The sequence below is a fragment of the Pelobates fuscus genome, chromosome 3, assembly GCF_036172605.1.
Source record: "Pelobates fuscus isolate aPelFus1 chromosome 3, aPelFus1.pri, whole genome shotgun sequence".
NCBI lineage: Eukaryota > Metazoa > Chordata > Amphibia > Anura > Pelobatidae > Pelobates > Pelobates fuscus.
In genome coordinates this window covers 252,543,778-252,556,299 of record NC_086319.1, presented here as the reverse complement: position 1 = coordinate 252,556,299, position 12,522 = coordinate 252,543,778, and the positions used below count along the sequence as shown (strand labels likewise).

At 40.5% G+C, this 12,522-nt stretch overlaps 1 protein-coding gene and 1 long non-coding RNA gene across 2 annotated transcripts in view; both read left to right on the top strand.

Annotated features, from left to right (window-relative positions):
- The window catches only part of LOC134602893 (uncharacterized), a 249,144-nt gene that overhangs the window by 213,035 nt on the left and 23,587 nt on the right, over positions 1-12,522 (top strand). The window lies entirely within an intron of this gene.
- Positions 1-12,522, top strand: part of PRRT4 (proline rich transmembrane protein 4) — a 48,200-nt gene that overhangs the window by 13,670 nt on the left and 22,008 nt on the right. The window contains exon 2 of the mRNA XM_063448339.1: positions 1,472-2,416. Coding sequence (XP_063304409.1) covers positions 1,540-2,416 — 877 coding nt within the window. The 5' untranslated portion in view covers positions 1,472-1,539. The remainder of the gene's footprint in view (positions 1-1,471; positions 2,417-12,522) is intronic.

Genomic DNA, 12,522 nt, shown 5'->3' with positions numbered 1-12,522 from the left:
AAATTTCTCACAGTTTTTTTTTATTTTATTCATAATAAATTATGTTTCATATATGAATAGTTCATGTGAAATTAAAGCCATGTTTCTCCTGAACAAAATGATATATAATAAGTGTGGGTGCATTTAATATGAAAGAGGTGATTTACGGTTGAACAGACACAGCGCAAATTCCAGTTTTTGTTTACATTTTGTTTTGATCAGAACGTGTACTAAGACTCCGTCCTGAAGGGGTTAAAGAGGGACTGACACTTCCTAGGATTTCTATTCTTATGTTTTCTTTTCCTCTATATTTAACAAACATATGTTTGTGAGGTCTCAAAATTAATGAAGCTGTTACATAAAAGCTAACTGAACTCATTATATTTCATTCAAATTCATTCATCGCCAGATTTTGATTTCACACAAACAATGTTTCCACATCTAATAGATGGATTATGCCAATTCGGGAAAGTTATTACATATCCAAAGGCTGTTTATGCAAATTAGCCTAGTTCCTTTAAAGTGCACTGGCAAGGGACTTGACTGGAGGGTAATTAGCACAAAATGCCTAATGATGCATGAAGAAGCACACTTGAGCTGCCATAACTCACATACCTTATATATCGTTTTAATGTTATAAAAAATCAACTATTACTTGTGTTCCTTTTTCTTTTAAAGTTACATTAAATATTTAACGAATTACATAAAAAAAGGCCAGGCCAAGCATTGTACACAAAGAGAAAGAATTAAAACATTTTCTCAGGTTTCTTCTACCCTGTATGCTTTCTCTCTGCTAGCTGCCAGGTGTAAAGGACATAGCTTAAAACATTGACTGATAGAGGGCTAAAATGGAGGCTCCCATTTGCAGGTTCAAGAAGTGTGGATTTTACATTTAATTTTACTTTTTACAACTAAAAAAACATATAGAAAGAAATAAGCATAGCATTAAAATTCATGGGATATGATAAATCCCTTTTAAGGTGTTTGCAAGGTCATTTTATACCAGTGTTTTCCACACACAAATACTGTATTTGTTGTTTGAGGTCATACTTCATAGTAAAAGTATTTTACCTTTCCCAGGCCTTTTTTGTTGTTGGGCCAGAGCAAGCATGAACTATTTGCATGTTGCTAGTTTTTTTTTATTATTCACGATTTTCATAAATGATATGTGAATGCACTATCACATGTGTTTTCATTTTCAAAAGGCTATTGAACTTAAATGTCTTAGTTAAAGTGGGCCTTTTGTTTCTGCATGATATTTATCTTATTTTCAAAATAGGCAATAGTGTCCTTATTATCAAGTCAACGCATTTTGTTTCTTGATTGATCCAGTACAAAATATTTTATTATGAACTTTATGTGGCACGGTCTCAACGGAGATAATTTGCAATTGCCTGTAGAAATTGCCTGTATGTTCACTTAGCCATTACTTATATATATATTTTGCAATTTAAATATGACAAGTAATATTTATTACATTTTCTTGTTCCAGTTATTGCTGGCAGAGAAGACTGAGTATACGATGATATTACTTTTCCCACTTAATGTTATTTAAAGAAAATGATCATGGCTTCATCACATTGGACTTGTATTCAAATCCTCGTGCTGGCTTCTTTGCACCTTAGCTCTCAGGATGGGAAAGCAACCAAAGATCCAAACTTACAGCATGCTATTCCCTCAAGAGGATTTGAATCAATAACGGAGTATTCATCAACACTGGCATCTGTGTGGCTTCAAAATAATGAGGAGTCCTCTTTTATTCCAAGCCAAAAAGATGAGCAGGAACCATTTGGCCCAACTCATCATTCACCAATGTTAGTTTCAGAACACCCACAAACTGAAATGTTCTTACAAGCCAACACTAAAGCAGAAGACGTTTCTGATCTGTCATCTACTCCAGTCCATCAAGCAACCAACAAATATTTAATGGAAATGGCCACAAATGAACATTCAACTTTGCCTATTTCTCAGTCATCACCATCTGAATGGTCTGAAGAACCTTCTCAGCTGTCAACTTTATTTTCTTCTGCTGTAGACATTACTTTGACTTCTGTCCAGGAGACCACACTGAACTGGGATACAACTTCACCATACTCGGTGCTGTTAAAGATCAATGACCTTACTGATCCAAGTGTTACCCCTAGGAGTTTTTCACTAATGGACTTTATTTCCTTTACTCCGTCACTAAAATCTATCTGGCCTTCACCAGGATCGGCTTCCCAGCAACCTGAGGTGAAGCCTAGTGAGTACTCCTTTCTAACACTGCCCTCTAACAGAAAGGACATAGATGCAAAGTTAGCCACTGATGAAGATGCATTCAGTATGACACCGATAATTCCTGGAGAGATTCTAGAAGCTTCTACAGATGTAGATGACAATATAACAGAACAGATGAATGAGGAAACGTCTGTCTCCTTGACATATGTTGTGACATCAGGTAAGAACCAAAAGAAAAATATGAAAAAATAAGAAACAAAAGTTGAGGCATCTTGTGTGTATGACATAGGTAAAGATCCAGAAGCAGTTATGCAAGACTGGATATTTTGAAATGTACATCAAAACTTTCCATAAAACAGATTATGATCTGATCTGTTTAATTACTGAAGTTACTGGTTGCAAACCTTGCATTGCTATTCATACTAGAATTAAAACTTTACACAATACATGTGAAAAGTTACATCAGATACAAAATGGAAATGGTGGTGGGAATTCTGCATTTTGCCAAAGATTGCAAAAGATTGACAATTACTAAGACAAAATAGTCCCTACAATAAAAAATAAATACATAAAAAAAAAAAAAAAAAATCATTTCAAAAGTTGCTGCTTACAGATTAAAGGACCACTATAGGCACCTAGACCACTTCAGCTCAATGAAGTGGTCTGGGTGCCAGGTCCCCCTAGTTTTAACCCTGCAGCTGAAAACATAGCAGTTTCAGAGAAACTACTATGTTTACACTGCAGGGTTAATCCAGCCTCTAGTGGCTGTCTCGCTGACAGCCACCAGAGGCTGCTTCCGCGATTTACACTGAGTAAATTGCACCTATTTGATGCTGGATGTCTCACAGAGTCCAGTGTCAAAAGAAACCCCCATAGGAAAGCATTGAGTAATGCTTTCATATGGGCGGTTTTGAAAGTGTGCGTGCCTATGCGCATTCGGCTCCACTAGGGAGCTAACGTTGGCGGGGGAGGAGAGGTCACCAGTGCCGAGGGAGCCTGGATTAAGGCTAAGAGGGAAGAGGGCCCTCCAAGAGTCTATTGTGTCAGAAAAACGGGTTTGTTTTCCTGTTTTCCTGGCACTATAGGATCCCTTTAAAGTTATACATGTAAAAGACAAATGATAGTTAAAGTAATGTGTGCAATATAGAAGGATAAAGGTGAAAGTGATAGGTGTGAGTCAAGGATCAAGGTTAAGATTCTATGTGTGATTCAAGTTAAATGGTTTATGTGAGTGGGCAGTAGGTGTTAATGGTATTGGTGAGAATAAAGGAAGCTCACACTAAATACAGATTGTGTTTATTATCTTTATATTTTCAGGTGAAAATTCAGAAAGTCTGACAGTGGTGTGGACTCTGCAACTTAAATTGCTCATGGGCCTGGCACTGGCTTTTAGTTGTACAGATATATACAAATGAAAATTATATTCATTTTACAGGGTTTACATACTCTGCCATTTTGTGATTTGCTGTCCGCACTAGGGTTTTCTAATTACAGATTTGTATCATGCCACTGCCATTGTATCCAAGGTCTGGCCCACAGTTTATTTAAACAGTCTGCTTTCAGATGTTTTCTCAGGTCAGTGAGTGAGCCATCATGGTTTATAGTGAAGTCTTTTCTAAAAGGTAGCGGATATCTCTCTGTTTGCATAAGTGGCAAAGATTGATTGCAGTAAGATGGTGGTGACTAGCTATGTGTACACATGCAAAATAATGCATTTAGCACAGTTTGCAGAGGTACTACGTCGAATGAATGTTACATTGACATAGCAGTAAAGGAAATAAACCTGGGACTTGCTATTTTGAATGCAAACAATGTGGCACAGCAGTAGCAAAATGTAGCTGAATGACATTTTCTATGTTGCGACAAGAATTAGCAGCAGGTATGGTGATATAATATTGGTATGTAGCTCACGGGTGAGAAAAATCTGTCCTGTTCTTGTGACCTTTCTTGGAAGATAATTAATAAACGAGAGATTGGAAAAAAACACACTCAATAATAAACAAGCTAGGGCTGCAGGAAATGCAGTTAAATTATATATTTTGTTTCCTACACTGTCACAAGAAATAATCTGCCATTATGATTATTTTTTTTTTTGGTATCAGTATTGGCAAGTGTGTGACGTCTTTATCACTGCCTTCATCCCCCGTGGGACCCAGTCGTGAAAGCAATATATCATTGTAGCATCATAGTGGAACAGACAGCCTTAGAATTAGGGAGCTGTTAAGGTCAATAACCTTACAGATTACCAGCAGCCATGCGGTAATAGTATATTTTGAGTCTGTGCTTCTTTTGGACTTAAACTGATTAGAACAGAACACCAACAATTTAAGTTACCTGCTTATAATTTAAATATAACACAGTAAAACCAAGATAAAAAAGAATAAATTATATCCTGACATAATGTTATCCAGATGTTTAAATTTTTTTTTTTTTTTTTTTTTTTAAATCTTTATTTTTCTTGTGCATAGATTGACATTAAGCGTGAAGAGTCACAATAGCATCAACAAGCTTGACCATAACATTACAGATTGTGACAGATTTGCTGGCACTTTTTTTGTTTTTTACATGAAAATATCGAACGAGTAGGCATCAAATAAACACGCATTGTTTACGAGTAATAAACAATAGTGGGATGACAGTTAACACATATTAGACATATTGAGTAGGCTGACAATAACGCTGTCAAGGAAGAGGTCTCGTAACATGCTACACTATAATTATTAATACTGTAGCTTAATATGAGCACAATTTTATAGATTTTGCAATAGCTTGACTTTCCAGAGTAGACTAATAGCAAAACTAAGCTAGTGTAACTAAAACTAAACAGTTGTAAATGAGAGCAGGGCTGGTCTCCACGCTATTGGCATTGTATCAGCGCCTAGTAGATTATGGGATATGTATGCAATAGAGATGGGCATATAAAATATAAAAACGATGACAATAAGGGAGTAATGCTGGACTTCGAAAAAGTCTGATGAGGGCTTCTCCCGGCACAGCTGCAGTACGTCTCTCAGGTCGCCAGGCCTCCAGCTGTCTTCCCCAGACCGACTCCCGCCCACTGTCCGAGCCCCCCGTGGCGCTGTGGGCACTCAGGAGCAGAAACTGTCCACTTGACCCCCACACCTTGAGTCCGCGGGCCGTCCACTCCCTGCACCTCCCCATCACCACCCAAGACTCAGTGAAAACGCGTGCCCCAATGTCTCTCCCGGTGCCGGCCACATACTTGGGGCCGGCGCACACCTCTCCCGGCCACCGGTCCACCAGAAGGACTGTGCAGACCCACCCCACAGGGCTCTCAGCATCAGGGACAAGGCTTTCCGGGGACCCCCGACCCAGAAGCCGGGGCACTCACTTCTCCAGTGGGCGGGTAATCAGCGCGGAGGATCCATCCGGCGGTCAGCATTGCCGAAGTCCGCACGAGCCGTCCTGATCCGCTCCTCATGGTGAGTATTTCTCATTGTTACTCCATCTCCAGCCGTACAAAGTTGCATTTCAGCCGGTCCTAAAAGAAGAGGCTCCATAGTAAGCTCCTCCGCTTCTGACTCCATCTCCATCTGCTCAGGTCTTCTGGCGGGCTGTTCTCAAGACAGCCTGTGTCAGTATAGGCGAACAGGTATGTTCCAGCACGGTGCTCCCGTCGTCCGGAGGGCCGTCGCCATGAGGCCGGGATAACCCCCGCCGGCCAAAGGGGGGGAGCGGGGGCCGCACCGCCGGTGAGCACTGTTCGTGCAGTCTCAGTCTCTCGCTGTGGGCATCCGTGATAGGGTAACCCCACTTCATCGGTCCTCTCTCATGCTGCTTGCATCAAGGCTCCCAGCCGCGTGTAGGCCGGGGATGTCGGCATCCCCCTTCCCGGAATGCCTTTGGTGGCCCGCGGGCATCCCACGGAAGCTGGGGTAATGCTCTCCACCATGATTGTGATTATGTCGGCTTTGGGGCGCTCTGCACCCGCTTTTTTGGCCACTTTAAAGTGCTCGGGTCTGGAGCTGAATCTTGTGGCGGCCTGTCCGCTCGGCGGCCCGGCCCCGCCCCTGGATGTTTAAATTTTAATCACAGTTTGTGTGAGAAAAACAAACCGTAGTCCCTATAATACAACATGTGACTTTTTGCCCACAGCTCTGTACTCATCTGCATTCCTCTCAGGATTTGACTAATACATTACCCAAAATCCTAAGGGTCACCAGCTATTACCAGACTGGAAAATCTATAGACAATGTACCCAACTCTGTGTCTTCCACTGTTATAAATGCCTGATGGCACAGTGGTTGTTCCATTTTTGTACAAGAGGCAAGATGTGAACTGTTATATTTCAAAACAATTCTTGTGTAAAAATTGAAAAACACGATACATTCAAGTACTCCTATTTCCTTTTTTTGCTATGAGTGGCTTTTTTGTCACTGTTTTTACTAGCAAATTTTAAATAATATAGCCTACACAGCAGATATGATGGGTTACTCTATCAAATTATTTGGTCTTACAAGATGTGGGGTAAGTTGTAATTTTGTGCATTTGCATTTTCACCTAAAATAACCCAACTTTACAAATACAACAGAGTCTATGTAATAAAGTATTGGAAAAAATGATACATTATCCCCCTCCACTTGCCCCTCTTCCCCTAGCTGTCATAACTCTATTATAGCTCACAACCTATCAAACAGATAAATGAATTAAATTGTGGGGAGGTAGTCAGAGGCAGAGCAGTATATAAAAATTCATGACTTGTATGTAACAATTGAGATGATTGAGCATGTTATTGAAAAGAGCCCAAACTAAATTCCTTGCTGAGTGATTTGCTAATTCCTCATTGGAATGTTATATGGTTACTATCACCTTAATGAGATGGGGACCTTTCTTAAGAGTAATATGCCCTGCTGGGCACTATAGGGTAGTTCACTCACCTTGTATCTTGGCTATGCCTGCATTGGGAAGATTTTCACATATGTTGTCAGCGTGCAGTGCATGCTGACAACAGACGTCATTTATGCAGAGAATTTACATTAGGCAGCCCAGAACAGAGCTCTGGGCTGCCAGTGTCACGTGTGCTGGGAGTGCAACTAGCCAGCAGCACACAATGAACAATATCTGTGTGCAGCTTTATTAAGCAGAAACACTGCACATACTAATTCCTACCACCATGACCACCTCAAATCACTGAAGTGGTCATGGTGGTTGGAGTAACCCTTTAACACAAGTTAACATTGGGGTGTAAAGCACTTGTCCCAACCATGGATGCTTTGGGGTTGGCTGGATTAGGTGAGAGTAACTCGGCCATGAAGTTAAGTATGTTAGGTTAATGTTTTTTCAGCCATGGGGTTGGCTGGGTTAGGTTAGAGTTAAAGGGACACTCCAGGCACCCAGACCACTTCTGCTCATTGGAGTGGTCTGGGAGTCAACTCCCACTACTCCTAACCCTGCAAGTGTAATTATTGCAGTTTTTTATAAACTGCAATAATTACCTTGCAGGGTTAACTCCACCTCTACTAGACAGCCACTAGAGGTCCCTTCCTGGTTTGTAGCAAGGATTTTCCTTGCTAGAGCGTCGCTGGACGTCCTCACGCTGTGTGAGGACCTCCAGCATCGCTCAAATCCCCATAGGAAAGCATTGACATTTTTTTCAATGCTTTCCTATGGGGAGCGCTAATGCGCATGCGCGGAATTGCCGCGCATGCGCATTAGGTCTCCTCGGCCGGTGGGCGGGATCAGTCTCGCCCACCGGCCGACGGAATCACAGGGAGGAGCGGCGCGGAGGAGGAGGCAGCGACGAGGGACATCGCCGCTGCCTCAGGTAAGTGACTGAAGGGGTTTTCACCCCTTCAGTAACTGGGGATTGGTGGGTGGGAGGGAGAGGGACCCTCCAGTGCCAGGAAAACTGATTATTTTCCTGGCACTGGAGTTTCCCTTTAAATTAAGTTAGGAGAGTACAAGTGTTTTTAGGGGAGCGTGGCAATTAAGTTTAATTTTATTGGTGGCAGAGTTTCCACCAGATAAAATGTAATAGGTAAATTAAGAATGAATTAGGGATAAAAATAGAGCTTTGACAGGACCCGGGCTCCTGACCAAAGAGCTCCCCTCGACAATTAAACAATAACTGAGACGCATGGCTACGCGCCCCCCCACCCCTTACTGCAACCCCACAAGGGTAGGTGGCCCACACATAAGACCCACAAGACCCCTACAGGACCATACAAACCGGCACCGTGTCAGCCCTTACACACGGCCAAGTAGACCCAACCAGACATACCACAATCGCACACGCATACCCCACACACAGGGGAACCGAAGCAACCCCCGAGACACACCTCACTTTCCCCACATGGGAACCTGAAGAGATAGGGGACCTACATATAGGCACCCCCCCGCACTAGACACCCCAACCGAGCATGTCCTCTGACGGAAGACAAAAGGCAGACCCACAAAACATACCTGAAAGACAGTAACACATACTATCAATACCAAAGAAAAACAAACAAACAGCTCGGCGCGCAACCTACAGACGGCACGCAAAAACCCTCCCATGACTATGGACTAAACAATCAGTTCCACAAAACATAAACAAAAAATATGTGCTTTAAACAAACCACTGCATTATGTACCTGTAAATGTCCATGATTTTAATGCTCAACCGGAATGTAGATGTACCACTTTGCGTTACTCGCTGCACACGAAAAATAAAGAATAAAAAAAAAAAATAGAGCTTTGTGGCGAAGTTAAGGTATTGCTGCAGACAAACCCAGGACATACTTGAAAACGAGAGAAATCTCAATGTATCTTTCCTGGTAAAATATTTTATAAATAAATATAAATAAATAAACCACAAGGCACTGAACCTTCCTTCTTAACTTAACACTTCTGATTCTCTTGGTTCTTAAAGTGACTATCATGCCTGAACTTAAGTATACCATATATCCAAAAAGAAGCGTCAGGCACACACAGGGTTCAAATACAAAGCAGTTTTACTGGATCAAAATGCAAAGAGCAATGTTTCACCCAGAGTTGGCGAAGCAACCAACTCTGGATTCCACTCCTCCATCGTCATCACATCTCCCACGTACAGTCCAATCAAATGCTTCTCACAAAAAAAAGCATTTGATGGACGTTCTTGGTGGCTCAATGAAACTATAAGGAGGCAGGGAGGCATTAAATGAAAGAGGGACACATTCTTCCCCTTTTAGGTGCTACTTGGAAAGGATAAGCTCTGTATGTCTATCACCAGTGCGCTTTGTGTGCGGCCAACTAACGTACATTTTGTACAGAGTTGATATTTTGCAGCCAGGAACACCGTTCATGGATGCCTAAGTCACACGTGCGTGCGGTGCAACTAGCTCCTGGCATATAAGTGCAAATACCTCTGGATATGCAGCCTTTTAAGCAACGTTAATTTTGTTGACCAACTGTTTTATCTAAATTTTTGTTGATGAACATTTGTGAGATTTAGTCGACTAAAACTAGAACAATTCAGACAACTAAAATACGACTAAAACTAAAATGGCTTTTTAGTCAAAAGACTATTGCTAAAACTCTATTGAAATTTGCCGTCAAAATTAGCAGTGCACAGAGGGCCTGTGGAAGAGGCCAAAGGGACAGACTAGGGCTTGGGAGAGAGAAACCCAGAGGTGCTTGGAGACACAGAAAGGCTGTGGAAGGGGCAAAAGAGACAGACAGAGGCTTTAACTAAACCCATTAGAATTTAGTCGTGTCGACTGAAATCTACTGGAGATTTATTCGACTAAAACTAGACTAAAACTAAAACAATTCAGATGACTAAAATACTAAAACTAAAATGGCTTTTTAGTCAAAAGACTGACTAAAACTAAACTGAAATTTGCTGCCAAAATTAACACTGCTTTTCACTGCACTAAATTGCTAATAGTATGACCACATGTAAACGCAGAAGTTGTCATGGTGACTGGAAAAACCCTCTAAGATTAGAGTAGGTAAACCAAAAGCATAGCGGATTTAGATTTTTTTTTTCTAGTTCAGCTATTTTGACCTTACATTTGAAATTTACCTTGAATTCTCACGTTAGTGAATAACACTGTGTAAAGTGTCAGAATGTGTGTGTGTGTGTATATATATATTATTTTTATTTATTTTTTGATCATAATGTAATGAAAATACTTTTTGTTTTGCAACCTGTCATTCATTTTTCTATATTATGTTACATAATGTGAAGACAATATTTGATATTGAAATACCTTGTACATTAGATTGCAAGAAGATAAATTATCTTTAATTGTAATTTAATCTGATCTATGGACATGAGATCTCTTACCCTTCAAGCTATTAAGGTTGCCAGAGGGGATAAACTCAAACACTGAGAGAGAGCATTTAACCCATTGATCTGCTGGTGCCACCACAGATCGACAGTGACACAACCACAAGGAACGGGAGGGGACACTCGAAGCAGTGTTTAAATTAAAGGAAATGATCGGGGGCTGGTTACGTGAGAAGAGATGCATGCCGATGTTTTAAATTAAGAAATGGGTGCTGTTTTTAAAAATAGAGACAGTGCAGGAGAAAGTCATAATGTATACTGGATATACTGAAGGTTTCGGGCTGAAAGCAGTAAAAAGCTTCAAGGTGGAAAGAAGTTAAATTCAATTACTATGGACAAATACACATGCTTTCACCCTCCCTCCACTGCAGACACAGCATATAATCAGATAGTGAGAGGGGGATGGTGACAGAGAGTGGGGAGGCAAAGAACAGACACCCAGATTATGGGTGTGTACCCATTCCACTATAAAAGGCTCTGTAATTAAACTATATTGTAATGCATTGTTTAACTTGTTTCATCTAACTTTATGTGTAGGGTTAAGTGAGGATGAATGCAATTTTCAAAATCTGCCTTTACTGTGGTAAAATGCAACCTTTCAAGCTGCTCCTACTTAAATTCCCCTTTTTATTCTATTTACATAATCTCCAATAAAAATCAACAGTATGTTTATGAATTGTGAGCCTGTGGGTAGATGGATCCCGACACCTACTCACACACACCCAATTTCTCTGTATTTTTGATTCTTCTATGGACTAGCCATAGTTCATCATTTAAACTTAAAAATTGTGAAAATTGTAACATTGTTTAGGACCAGATAATCAAATAAGAGTCAGGCCATGTTGGCAATATGAAGTCAGATAAAACAGGCCTGGCAAGATGAGATGGGGATTAATTACCTCTCGGACCTTTAGCATACAGTGGCTGTGAGCTGCAGCCTCTCACTATTTCTCTGTAGATTAAAACAGCATGAGGTGTTTTGGAATGTTTCTTGGCACATTAATAGATGAGTGAAGCGCCAGACAGGTATTGAACAGGGCCGTTGCTGGCCAAACACTGTCTAGGTTTGTGCATGGGCTGGTGGCCCATAATCTTAATGTTGTCCAAATCTGAACTGGTCCCAGAACTGCAGTATCTTGTGTTAAATACCCTGCCAGTCTGTGATGAGTATGCATGAGGCCTCTGAAGGTGTTTACAAGTGACTATAGGGAGAGATGAGACTGTGCCCATGACATTCCATACCCTACGTAGGAGTGTTTGTCCTGATGAAAGTTCCTAGTCGGAACTGAAACGTTGATGATTGTCAAGAATGAAAATTACCCCCATGATGGCATACCATTTGCAATAGTAGACAACCCAAGGTATTGCAAATGGGGTATGTCCAGTGTTTTTTAGAAGCCACTAAATTGGTGTTCAAATTAGTTTAATCACATTTTTTTTACACACAAACAAATATTAACACTAACTTTGGCCAGTGTTTGTGACCAAGTGGCTACTAAAAAAGACTGGACGTACCCCATTTCATGGGGGTAATTCTCATTCCTGTGCTACCATACGGTCTCAAAGGCAATGTAACCAATCTGGCGAATTTCAATGTGAAAGAAACTGAAAAATGTAACATGCTATATTTGACCCTGTAACTTTCCAAAACACCATAAAACCTGTATATAGAGGGTACTGTTTTATATGTGAGACATCACTGAATACAAATATGTGTATTTTATTGCAGTAAAAGCAAACAGTATTATGACATTCACAGCTAATGTCACGTTGAACTAAAAAAATAACAAAATTTCCCATTTTAAAATATTTTATTCATATTAAATTATGATTCATAGCTAAATAATTGATGTTAAATTAAAGCCCTGTTTCCCCTGAATAAAATGATATATAATACGTGTGGGTGCACTTAATATGAAAGAGGTGAATTACGGTTGAACAGACATATAGTCAAATTCCAGATTTTGTTTACGTTTTGTTTTGATCACAACGTGTACATTTGGCTCAGTCCTTAAGGGGTTAAAAATACAAAAAAAATAAATAAATCTTTG